Source organism: Cavia porcellus, unplaced genomic scaffold (genome assembly GCF_034190915.1).
Source record: "Cavia porcellus strain 051 isolate PalLab524CR breed Dunkin Hartley unplaced genomic scaffold, mCavPor4.1 scaffold_18, whole genome shotgun sequence".
Lineage (NCBI taxonomy): Eukaryota > Metazoa > Chordata > Mammalia > Rodentia > Caviidae > Cavia > Cavia porcellus.
In genome coordinates this window covers 57,002,143-57,014,075 of record NW_026947501.1, presented here as the reverse complement: position 1 = coordinate 57,014,075, position 11,933 = coordinate 57,002,143, and the positions used below count along the sequence as shown (strand labels likewise).

Genomic DNA, 11,933 nt, shown 5'->3' with positions numbered 1-11,933 from the left:
GAGCGTCAGTGTGCAGGCTCAAGGAGGGGCATCACAACTACAGACAGTGGCTGTTCCTCTAGAAGAGAAGGGAAGGGTAGGGGACAGGGAAAGGTGTGAGCCAGTTAGATGGCAAGAAATGTAGACATTCAGAAAATCTGGGGTCCAAAGTGGTGGGGAGGAGGTACTGGGGACAATGGTCATTCAAGAAGCCCTTAGACACTGAGCACACACACGGGGTAAGGCAGCAGGGCCAGGGAGGAGGAAGGCTCAGGTGCGAGCAGGTTGTCCTAAGACTCTAGGCCATCGTCTTTCATAGTTTCCCTTTGGATTCATGAAAAGACTCCGAAAGCATTTTAGATTCGCAGATAGACTGCACCAAGAGCACGGTGAATCTTTTGATCTAGCCTCTGCATTCTGATGGCCCTGAGTCTCTCAGCCCAGTCTCCCTGACCCACTGCCCAGCTCCTATCAACCCCTCACTACCCCCACCTATCTGCAGAAGATGCTGCATCCTCAAAGGAGAGGACCTCACTCAGGCTGGGGTGATCTTTCCATCTTCTGTGGTGCCTGGTACACAACAGGTAACAGCACCCTCAGGACAGTTGAACAGAGACTGGAGGAGGCCAGGAAGGGCCAGGAAGGGGCTGAGCTTCTCTAGCTGGGAGAGGACAAACCCGAACCAGATCTGAAACCCACTTTTTGGAGCCTGGGCTCTTCACCACGAACCTCCGTTTTCCTGTCCCCTTCTGCAAAGGGATGGCTCTTCCCTTTGCGCAGGTGAGGGAGACTAGGTCACACGTCTGTTCTATACCCAGGGTCATGACTGTGGGTTCACCCCACTCCTGCTTTCCGGGGATACATGAGCGGGGTCCACAGCCTGCTGAAGCTTCTTCCTCTCCAGTGAATGTCCTCCATGGGGCATGTCAGCGCCCCAGTCCTGTGAGCAGGAAAGCCTCTGGAGCTGGTGGGAGCCCTGGTCTGGGCCACGGCTGCGGGAGACTCCGGGGGCTACGGTGATTGTCTAGGGTGCACAGCCTTCGAACCTCTCAGTGAGCCCAGCTGTGTAGCAGCACACCTGTGCTGCCACGCTAGGGATATGCAAGCCCGCCCTCCAGCGGTCACATGTTGCAACCGCAAGCCAGCTGCCCTCTCTCACCTACCCACGTCCCCCTGGCCAGCACTGACCAGACGATGAAGTCAGGTAGCCAGGATCGCAAGGGTGGAGGGTTCCACACACTCAACTGAAATGAAGATGTCAATTGCAAAGGCGCCTGGAGGCGCCACACACATTTAGATAAACCTGTACCTTTTATTCTGGTGTTATAAAGAAGGTCATGCGATCAAGGAGGTCAAAGCACCCGCTCAATGCCATTTAGCTACTAAGCATTGGACCCGGGCCAAGGCAAGATGCTGAGTTTACACCTCAATAAAATGAGATTACTGGACTCTTGTGTGGCTGTTCACTGCTGGTACACCTCAGTTACCCAGGGAGCCTTAAATGCACACAGCCTTCAGCCCAACAGGCCTCTGGAGGCAGAGTCCCTGGTGGGAGACAGGAATTGTCTTCCCAGCGAGATGAATTGCATCCCTATCCTGATAGCCAGAGAACAGCAAGTGGGTGATCAACTTGCAGAGTCGGGGACCTGTTTAATTCACTGTCAGACTGCCTCGTCCTGGTGCGTGTGAGGTGTCCAAGAGTAGTTGTGAAATGGACAAGAGCAAGAGAAAATGATGCTGAGGGTCCACCCAGCTTCCACCACCTGACTCCACACCAACACCAGAGCACCCTACGCACACGCACAGATCTGCACGCCACATGGGGCAAAGGAGGACACGGCCTGCCACAGCCCACAGGTGCACCCAGCCACCAGAGCTCCCATTCCCACACCACACTCGTGCACACTTCCTTCTGTATCCACCTGTATACACCGCACACCCATTGGGTGCATGGCCTAGCCAGAAAGACCTTTGAGGCTCCCAAGGACCAACCCCTCTGTGACAAGCATTACCCGGAGGGAGGGTGGCCAAGCAGGAAGGCAGGAGAGGCAGCACGGCAGCTGCCGGGCAGTGGGTGAGCAGTGGAGGGCCTCACTTGGCGGGCAGCCTGTCGGTACACTTGGCTGAACAGAAACAATGGTGGTGGCTCCCTCCAGCCTAGCCTCCTCCCCCAGGCAGAGCCCCAAATCCCAGGTCTCTTTGGAGCCTCCCCTGGAGAACAGGCCCAGCTGGGAGGTAGCTAAAAGACAGCATGAGGGGACTTCCCAGGGGAGGACCACAAAGCCTCCTCGGGGAACTGGCTAGAGGGAGGAAGCTATATCCTGGGGCCCTCGGTAACGCAGCTTTAAGGGCTGTGCAGGAAGAGCTGTGTGGCTGGGCCTCCATGCCTGACTGAGGCCCTGATTCCATGCCTCCATCTTATCTCATGTACTTCTCCTGAGCTGCAGCTCAGGCTGAGCTGGACAGATCCCCACAGGAAGTTGTCCCCACCTTTTACCCTCCACCCTTGCCAGCTAGCTGCATCTGGAGAACCACCTTCTCTACTCTGGGGAAACAAAGGGGCCCTGTTCCCAGCGCTCCAGGGTTCTCTGCTGAGCTCCAGCAGCCCTTGTTGCATTCTGCTGATCAGCAACTGAGCACCAGGTTCTCCTGCAGAGCAGGGAGAGCTCCAGGGGAAGGCGTTATTGGAACAAAGGCATGGAGCTGGAGGTTCCCAGAGAAGCCTACTGAGGTCCATGCCAGAAGGCTGCCCCCTAGTGGCCAGAGCCTGTTCCCTGGGTCACTTATGGGTTCTCTCAAGAATCTCTGCTCTGTTCTTTCTGTTTTCTGGAACTCCCTGGCAGGTCTTCTAACTTCCTCAAGGCTGGCACCCTCCTGGATGGCTGTCCTGAGTCCTCCTCCAGGTTCAAGTGAGCACTGGAAATGAAGACACCTTGGTTCTGAGAGATGGGGGTGACACAAGATGAATGCTGGGAGCAGAGCCCAGTCCCCATTCCATCTCATCCTTCCCTCGGGAGCAGTCAGGGACAGGCACAGCAGAGTGGCCGCCATGGAAGTGGTGGGCAGGCACGGCAGCTCCAGTGAGCCAGGGAATGAATGGGGCCACAGGGAAACAAGCGCTGCCCCTCAGCAGAGGGGGAGGCAACCTCAGCCTCCTTGTGGACCCAGGGAAATGAGGCACCTCCACGGGGCAGCGTGTCAGTCTACCCCCAAGAGAGGCCAGTGTCTATGAGCTGGCACTGGCTTCACGGCTGAATTCGGTTCCGCTTGGGGATGATCTTCCTGTAGGTCCTGCGCTCAGAGATGTTGCGCTTCACCTTGGCGGTGGTGGGGGCCTCATCCTGGTGCAGGGAGGGGCTCGAGTGGCACTTCTTCAGGCTGGGTTTGGGGTCCCGGGTGTCTTCAGCCTCTCTGCCCAGCTGCTTTTCCCAGAGGTCCAGGTCCCCAGAGGGGCAGTGCAGACGAGCCACCAGCAGCTGCACATATGTCTCATAGCGGGTTTTCTGCAACATACGGGTCAGAAGGAGACTGGAATCACAAGGGACAGCTGCAGGTATGTGCAGCTATGGAGACAGAGAACTCTACTGGCAGAAGGCTATGCCAACAGCCTCTGCACGGTGCTAGGGCAATCAGGTTCTGCAGGGTGAATCTCTGGATCACATTATAATTATACAAACCAGCCCAGGCCTGTTCTAATAACCAATGTACTGCAATGCTGTAACGAATGCCTCTACACCATGTGACATCTCCAAAGCACCACACAATATGTAAGCCCTTCTGCTCCTGGGATCTGTGCAGCATCACAGTCGAGCAGCTCACACCTGGACAGAGCCCTCACGGAGTCTGATTAGTAAGGATGACACCTGGTACTCTCATGTTTAATTCTCTGTAACGAGCATCCTTGGGAGACCTTCAGAGTTTTTCTCATCCTCCACTGGATCCTCACCCAGGCCATGGCTGGGCAAAAACCATCATTTCTGATTTACAAAGAAGGAAACAGGACCAGGAAGGACCAATGCCCAAGGGCCCCAACTGGGTGGTGGTGGGGAGCAATTGGGTCCTTTCAGCTACACCATTGAGGCCTCTGGAGATGGGGTCACTCACAGCCATGGGGTCACCAATGGGGGGGGCCATGTGAGTTCCTAGTGACACCCCTCCCTCTGCTGCCCTGCCCTCTATTGTCACAGTGCACCTTATCTGGACTACCCTTCCTACCCACTGGGCCCCCCACCCCCCAAGTGGGACAGCCCAGATTCCTTGTGCACTTGGCACAAGGGTGAAGAATTGGGATGGGAGGGGATCCTGGGAGTTAGAGTAGGCAAAAGTGCATTTTGGAATCAATTACAGAGCTAATAAAAGTCATGCCTACCTTAGTTAAGACCACATGTTAGGCATACAATCTGATTGGAGTAGACTGCAAATCTAACAGGTTAGGTAAAGTTGTTTGATCTCTCTGTGCCTCAGTTTTCTCATTTTTGGTTGTTCTCTTTTGTTTGGCTTTTTTTTCTTCGAGAGACGGGGTCTTTTTGCTATGTAATTTACACCAGCCTTGAACTTGCTTATATAGCCCAGGAGGGCCTCCAACTCACAGTGATCCTCCTGCCTCAGCCACCCAAGTGCTGGGATTACAGATGTGTGCTACCACACCTGACTAGTTTCTTCATATATAAAAATGAAGACCATAGTACTTACTCCAGAGCTGTTAGACAGTCAAATTACTGACTAGGTATGGGGAATAATTCAGCTATAATACAGTTTTTCCTTAAACTTGGGAAAAGCACGCATGAGTGTGTCCCGTGTGCACCTGTGCGGAGAATCATGTCTCCCTGGCATGGCGCAATGGGAAGCCACGGCTGCAGGGGGAGAAGCAGCCACGAGAGGGCAGCCGCGGGCCCTCACCTCGTACTCCAGATACTCCTTTCGCAAGCGGTACTCCTCCAGCTCCCGGCTGCGCCCGCGCCGCTCCGGTAAATTCCGTTGCAGATCCAGCAGGTCGTCTGAGGCTGCATCCAGGCAGTTCTCGTGGGATCGATGCTGCTCCTCCTGGAGGCAGCGAGGAAACTGTCCCTCATCCCCCGCCTGGAGCACTGTTCCTCCCCTCTCTGGGCCCAAGTGTGCAGCCCTCCCTGGCCTGAATTCACACAGCCCCTGGAAACCCCGCCCTCATCCTGGGACTTACCAGGGAGTTCTGGGCTGGGCCAACCGGGAGGATGGGGCGCACGAATCTGCGCTGGGACCCCACAGCTGCTGGGAAGGGCGGCGCTGAGTGCGTGGCCGCAGCCAGATTGATACGAGCGATCCAGGAAGTCATCTCCTTGGCGGTGCTGTGAGCACAGGAGGTTGGCAGTCCTCAGGGACAAAGCACCCAACACCAGCACCAACACAGACATACACAACACGCGCAATGCACACCTGCCAAATTCTACACAATCACCCAGCTGCTTCGCATTCCACCCCCAAAACCAGCACCTGTCACCCCCGTGGACCTCTCAAAGAGTTTAGGAAGGCAATGGATTTTGCATCAGATGCCCAACAGGATAGTGTTGCTGACTTCCTGGAATTCTCTGTTCCATACTAAGAGGCCTGACCCTGACTTACCAGGAAAGGTTGCCGAAAGAAAGGAGGAGCCGGCCAGGCTGCACCCTGCAACCTTTCTGTGCCCCCAACAACTCTTGGGGCTCCCCGTGTGAGGGCAAAGGTGGTCAAGGCTAACGACTTACGGTGCTTGGAAGAGGTAGAGGCGCCAGTCTGCAGTCCGCAGCTGGAAGACATGCGGCTTCTTCGTGTAGTGGGTGGCCGGTGTGGCCAGCGCGTGGTGCACCCCAACAGGCTCATCTGCCATCTGCCCGAACAAACTCTCCTGCTCCAAGGAGTGGTCCTCTCCCTATCACCAGCACAGGGGCGCTCAGAGAAGACTCTGTCATCAGCTGCTGGTCTCCTTCCCCACAACCCTGGGTCTCTGCCTCCCTGAGGTGGACTTCCATCCTACCTTCAGGAAGTATAGAACCATCCCTCGCAGTAAGGTGTGGAACATCTTCCAGCCACGCTTGCCCCATGGTGCTGTTCCAGGAGTAGACACAGTGGTGGGTGATGATCCAGCAGACACACGGTTCCCCCATCCTCACACCCCCTCCAACACCTCCCTATGATACATGTAAACGCATGGGGCCTATCGACACAAATATACACACAATCACAAACAAGCAGGAAGTCTCCATGTACAAGCAATCCTGCCTGGGAGGACCCAGACAAACATCTGCACATAAATCTGAATATTCACACCCACAATCTCTCCAAACATACACCCACCATCCCAGGTACAGATACCTTACCCATCACTCCACTCAGGCATCTCCCCTGAAAGATGCTCTCAAAGGCTTGTGCCCACCTAGCAGGGTATAAGGCTCAGGGCCCAGCCTTGGGGTGTTCTTCCTGTGCGCCCACTCTTGGGAACAACCTTCCCTTTCCCCTCCCTTCCAACTCTCCCAACCTGGTCCAGTGCTCTAAGACATGTCTGAGTAGAAGACACCCTCTGCCCAAGTACAAATACCTAGACCCTCTTATCCCACTCCGAGGTTTCTCTGAGATATCATCATTCATCTGAAGCCTTCTCTATCTGTGTCCCTACATCCGGTCGTTAGAACAAAATCAAGAGCCTTTCTCTCCTCTTGATCTGCTACCGGACCCAGCATTCCCTCCAGACCCTGCTCCTCCTCCCAGACAGGGCAGTGCTTGTCTAGTCTCTGCCTCACCACAGTGGCGCTGGGAACAGGAGTAACTGAACTGCTTTGTCCCAGCGCCTTTCTCCCACACCCCGACCCCGTTCCTGGCACTCTATCCCTATTCGGGATACTCTGAGGAAGGATCACGGGCTGCCTACCCTTGACACGGGCCATCTCTCTGCACGCCACGCACCCATGGGTGAGGTCCCTGAGCAGAGCTGAGCCCCACACCCCACCAGCGCGCAGGCAGGGAACACTCACTCTTCTTGCCATCTGCATCATGATGCATCTTCCGTGCCAGGATACCCTGCTTGTATGTGGGCACCCTGGGGTCCTGAGCCAGCTGGAGGAAAGGGTTACTCATCTTGCCAGCTGGGGGAGGTGGCCGGGCCTTCTCAGGTCTAGCTGCCTCTTCTTTATCCCTAGATATAAGAGTAATGAGCTGGAAAGCTGACTGGGCAAAGAAACAGCCACTGCCTCCCCTAATAGGATCCCCAAAAGGAGTCCTTGTTCAAAGTTCATGTATCAGTTCCTGGAAATTGCTACCACCCTGTACCTCCAACTACCTCTGGCATCTCTAATGTCACCCAAGCTCCTCTTTCCTCCCTGAGATGGGCCTAACACCTTGCCTCTGGCTCCACCTCACTCAAAGGGAGCAAAGTCCAGGGCCCTGAATGTCTCCAACTCTCAGGTGGGTGACAGGAGGACAGGCCCAGCATTACGGGGGAGGAGATGAGGGCTCTCACTTACACAGCCCACTCAAGCTTCTCACTTCGGATAGACCAGTAGAGAGCCTGCAACAGAAGAACAGAGGTAGGCAGAGGGACCTTGGAGCTGTGGTTCCTAAATCACTGGCTGGCAGATAGCTAGGGACTATGTGTATGGCCTGTCCCCTCCACCCTTGACATAATTCCCCTTATTCCTTGAGCAGGCAAGCTTCCATTCATCCACCTGTCTGTCTGTCCATTCAGCCATTCATCTGTACATCTGTCATCATCCATCCATCCACCTACCATCTATCCATTTATCCACCTATCCACCTATCCATATACCCAATAAATGTTTATCAGAGAAATGAGCAAAATATCAATCTAACCACTTACGAACTGTACATTATGTGCAGACAGCGTGCTAAGTAAGCACTTTGCAAATTTTACTTGACTGTAAGGTGATTGTGCCCCAGGAGGAACTTGAGTTGGTGTAGGTTGGGGAGAGACTAGGTTGCCCAAGACTAGAATTCAAACCAGGAACAACCAATTCCCAAGTTTGAGCTCTAGAGTTTTATGACATAAAACTTGGCTTGTCACCTACTCAGACAACCAATAAACTAGCACTTTTGACTTTGAAGGGGGGAACAAAATCACCTTGAAACTTAACAAAATTTTGAGGAGCCCTAGATCCAGAGGGTGTGGTTCAGTAGCTCCAGTGCTGTGAATCGGTATACCTGACAAATTTCACAATGTTGTGGATGCTGCCGTCCAGGGGCCCACTGTTAGTAACCCTTAGATAGGCAAACTGAATATCCTCAAAGGGTATTCAGCAGAGCCAGGCCTGAGCGCCTCATCTCCCCTGGGTCAGAGCCCAGCCAGGAGGCACCCCCGCCTCACCTTCAGCAGCTCTTTGGGGAAGTTCCCGCCATCCTGAAGGCCATTCAGGTTGGTTATGAATTCCTGGCAGCTCATGCTCTTGCCGATGTTCTGTGGCCAGGGACAGAAGTGGGACAGCTAGAGCACCCCACCTGAAACAGCGCACTCCCAAGCGACCACTCTAGACTTTCTCCAGTCCCCCAGGGCTCTGTTTTGACCACCCCCTACCCCAGGCTGCTGCAGTCCCTCCATCTCTCAGTCCTTGTCTAGGGTCCCCAGCTTCTTACCTGCCCGTGCAGGTCTGTGTTAAGGAGCATGATGGCACAGGTCAGGGTGTGAATAGAATCTACCCAGGGAGGCCAGCAGAGAAATGTGCATTAGAACCCGGACTTCTCCACCCTCTGTCCACGCTAGGCCAAGGGGTCACTTTTTTCTCTGCAGCCATCAACACAGTCTGAGCTGTGTCACCCAGTGAACTCCCAAGTGGACACAGGGCCATTGCCATGCCACCCCCCCACACACACACACCCGGGGCCAGACCTCCCTACCAACTGAGGGGAAGGCCTTGGGGTTGCAGTGGTGGAAGCGTTTGGAAAACTGGTAGAGGATTCGCTCCCGCTCCTGTGTCTCCCCGCTGAGCACCAGGGACTGGAGGAAGCCCCTGTAGGGGAAAGCCAGAGTCAAGGAGAGGCAGGCTAGGACACTCTGCAGCCCTGAGGCCAGGGCCCAATCAGATCCCTGAAAGCCCTGCACATCCCTCCTCCCTAACCTCACCAGAGAGCCCAAAGGCGATATGTACTATATGTGATATGTTACCGGAGGGCACAGTCCAGACTCTGGCCTTCAAACTGGAAGAAGGACAAGTACTCCTCAGCCACAGCCCTGCTGAAGTCATTGCTGTGCAGGAAAATGGGGATGAAGATAGCAACAGAGATCAGGGTGGGCCACAGACAGAGGGCCCTCCAGAGCTTGTACCCATCACAGGGCCTGATGGTGGGGGTGGCAAACAAGGGAAAGGCATGGCCAGGCTGCACCCCAGGTAGTATGAGCACAAGAGGGTAGTCAGGGCCTGGCCAACCCCAGCACCAGGTGCAGGGCTGCATAGGAAGGACTTAGGGAGTTTGGGGTTGGCCAGGGGGCTGAGTCCAGAGGCTCCAAGCAAGGATCCGGGTGTAGGGAAGAGGTGACTCACACAAGTGTGCCCCAGGAGAAGCAGCTGGGACAGACAGGGAGTGGGGAAAGGCTGAGGGCCAGGGAGGGGCATGCTGGAGAGAGACAGATGCAGTGCTGGGGCTGGAGAGGAACAAAGGAAACCACAGGACAGGAAGGGGAGGAGCAGACAGTGGTGATCTCAGGACCAAAGTCTCTTACTTCTTCTGCAGGTAGGCAGCCACTTCTGACTTCTGGAAGCCTTCCAGGCGATAGAGCCGGGAAGCCAAGTTCCAGGCTATTTTGTCATTCTTGACACTATTTGCCAGCTTGTCTCCATCTGGTGGCCGCTGGTCTTTCTTGTGAGACTTTGCCTGTGGCATGGGACTCTTGGGAGGCCTGGAAAAATCCATTGGCATCTTCACACACAAGCTTACAGTTAGCATGCTAAGATTTTGAGTCAAATTGTGGAGGGGCATATCCAGAACTTAGAGCTGGGAGTGGAGTGGCCTTGGTCCTGGATGCCCCGCCTGGAGGAGGAATTATACTCACCCAGATGCATCCTCAGGTGAACTCCAGGGGTCTCTCAAGCCATCCCACCTCAAGGGGCAGGTATAGTCCTTGAGGACTCAGTGGGGTTGTATCCAATCCACAGTGGGACAGGACTGTTTCCCTCACCTGAAGCTACTGTCACAAGGCCTCTTTCCCAGCCCCAATCCCGGCCTCAGCCTCTACCCCTAGCTCTGGAGCGAAGAAAGGTGTAAGGACCAGGTCAAGAACAGGGAGCCAGACTGGCTTTAGGAATGATGACAACTTTTTGGAGACAAGGATAAAGTTTCCAATCTCCCCCTGCCCCTGCCAGTTGTATGGTGATTGGCTAGTGACCTCTGATGGTATAACAGGCCCAGGAAACCCCACCAGGATGGGAGCACGCTCAGAAGCTAACACTCAGACTCCCAAAGTTAGGCTGTCTTTTTCCACCTGACTCTGCAGGTTCCCTACTGCTGTTAAAACCAGGTGTGGGGCATTCTAGTCATTTACATATCTGTGATTCAAGCCAGCACGCAGATGAGGGTGGAACATACAGGTAGGCATATATGAAAACAATCATTAACGAACTGACCCCTTAAATAGACTTCACTTAATGGCCTCTACCCTTAACCCGAGTGGGTCAGTGCTTTGCTGAGAATTTGTCTACTTTCTGAGGCTCCTAAACACTCCCCAGAGTATAGGATATATGTGAAGAAACTAAAAAGAGGAATTCATTTGAATAATCTACTGACAAAGGCCTAAATATGTTTTATTAAAAAAAAGTCAAAAGTACTATCAGTAATGTCTAGATGGAGAAGAACTTTAGGGGAGAAAAACTACTATACAAATACAAATGCATGCCTGTAATCCCAGCACTCGGGAGGCTGAGGCAGAAGGATTGCTTCAGCCTGGGCTACCAAGTGAGTTTAAGGCCAGCCTGCACTGCATGGGGAGACCCTGTCTCAAAGATGAAAGAAAACAAAACAAATATAAATTGCCATGGAACTGCACACTTTAAATGGGTTCACTGTAGAGTATGTGAATTACATCTTGATAAATCTGTATATTTTTAAAATGGTCTTTATGATCTCTCTGTGAAAGTCAAGCACAAGAGAAAGAAGCTAGCAAACTTGTACCAGGAAAATTAAACTTGCTACACTGTGCTAAATACAAGGTTAAGTATTTACTATTTAGTGACATTTATCAACGTAAAGTCTCAACTAAATCTTTTTGCATTATTTACCATGAAAGTATAGTTGTCACTTTAGGTGAGCAGACTGGCTTGTTTGGGATAGTAATTCCTTCCTTTTCAGATACTGAGACTGCTGTGGTACCCAGTCTCTGCACAGCTTTGAATAGTATCCTTTACACACACACACACACACACACACACACACACACACACACACGGTTCTTTGGTTTCTGGCACTAATACTCTGTGACAGTCAACGAAGGACACTGAGATGGGAACAGGGTTATTCTCTAACTTCTGCACCGTTAATGACCCAAACCATTGCTAGCTTTTTGTTTCTTCAATATGACCCCTACTCAGCCAATCACAGACCAACCCCCCCCCCCAACAGTCTTGTCGGGGGTGAGCAGGTTGAGTCCACATCCTGGGGCAGGCAGACATCTAAGCTGGTTTCCCAGTTTGCCTATCCCTACCCTGGCCACAGTTCTAAGGCTACACAATCCTACTATGAGCATCAAGATTCATTCTCTTAGTCCTAATCAAACCTCTCCTTGGTGAGATCCTGGCCTGCGTTCTTTGGTGAATTTCTCCCAGAAATTCAGAGCAGTCTGTAATTCCCACAGCACAAGCTCTGACCTTCTATCCCAAAGCCTGCCCATCACAGCCCTGGTCAGGTTCCCTGAACCCCTCCTCTTCTCTCTCTCCTGGGGTCTGGCTCTGGACACTTCTCCTGGCCTACATATTCCACATAATAAGGTAATGAAGACTGCGATT

At 53.3% G+C, this 11,933-nt stretch overlaps 1 protein-coding gene across 5 annotated transcripts in view; it reads right to left on the bottom strand.

Moving 5' to 3' along the window:
- Nucleotides 1–1,271: 1,271 nt before the first annotated feature.
- The window catches only part of Psd4 (pleckstrin and Sec7 domain containing 4), a 35,999-nt gene continuing 25,337 nt past the window's right edge, over nt 1,272–11,933 (bottom strand). For all 5 annotated transcript variants that reach the window (XM_013147374.3, XM_063230021.1, XM_013147370.3 and 2 more), the window contains 12 exons: nt 9,659–9,835; nt 9,104–9,184; nt 8,836–8,948; nt 8,575–8,633; nt 8,309–8,398; nt 7,452–7,495; nt 6,963–7,123; nt 5,969–6,039; nt 5,700–5,863; nt 5,159–5,303; nt 4,879–5,022; nt 1,272–3,482 (listed from right to left, as the gene is read on the bottom strand). In XM_013147374.3, the coding sequence (XP_013002828.1) occupies nt 3,225–3,482; nt 4,879–5,022; nt 5,159–5,303; nt 5,700–5,863; nt 5,969–6,039; nt 6,963–7,123; nt 7,452–7,495; nt 8,309–8,398; nt 8,575–8,633; nt 8,836–8,948; nt 9,104–9,184; nt 9,659–9,835 (1,507 nt within the window). In that variant the 3' untranslated portion in view covers nt 1,272–3,224. The remainder of the gene's footprint in view (nt 3,483–4,878; nt 5,023–5,158; nt 5,304–5,699; nt 5,864–5,968; nt 6,040–6,962; nt 7,124–7,451; nt 7,496–8,308; nt 8,399–8,574; nt 8,634–8,835; nt 8,949–9,103; nt 9,185–9,658; nt 9,836–11,933) is intronic.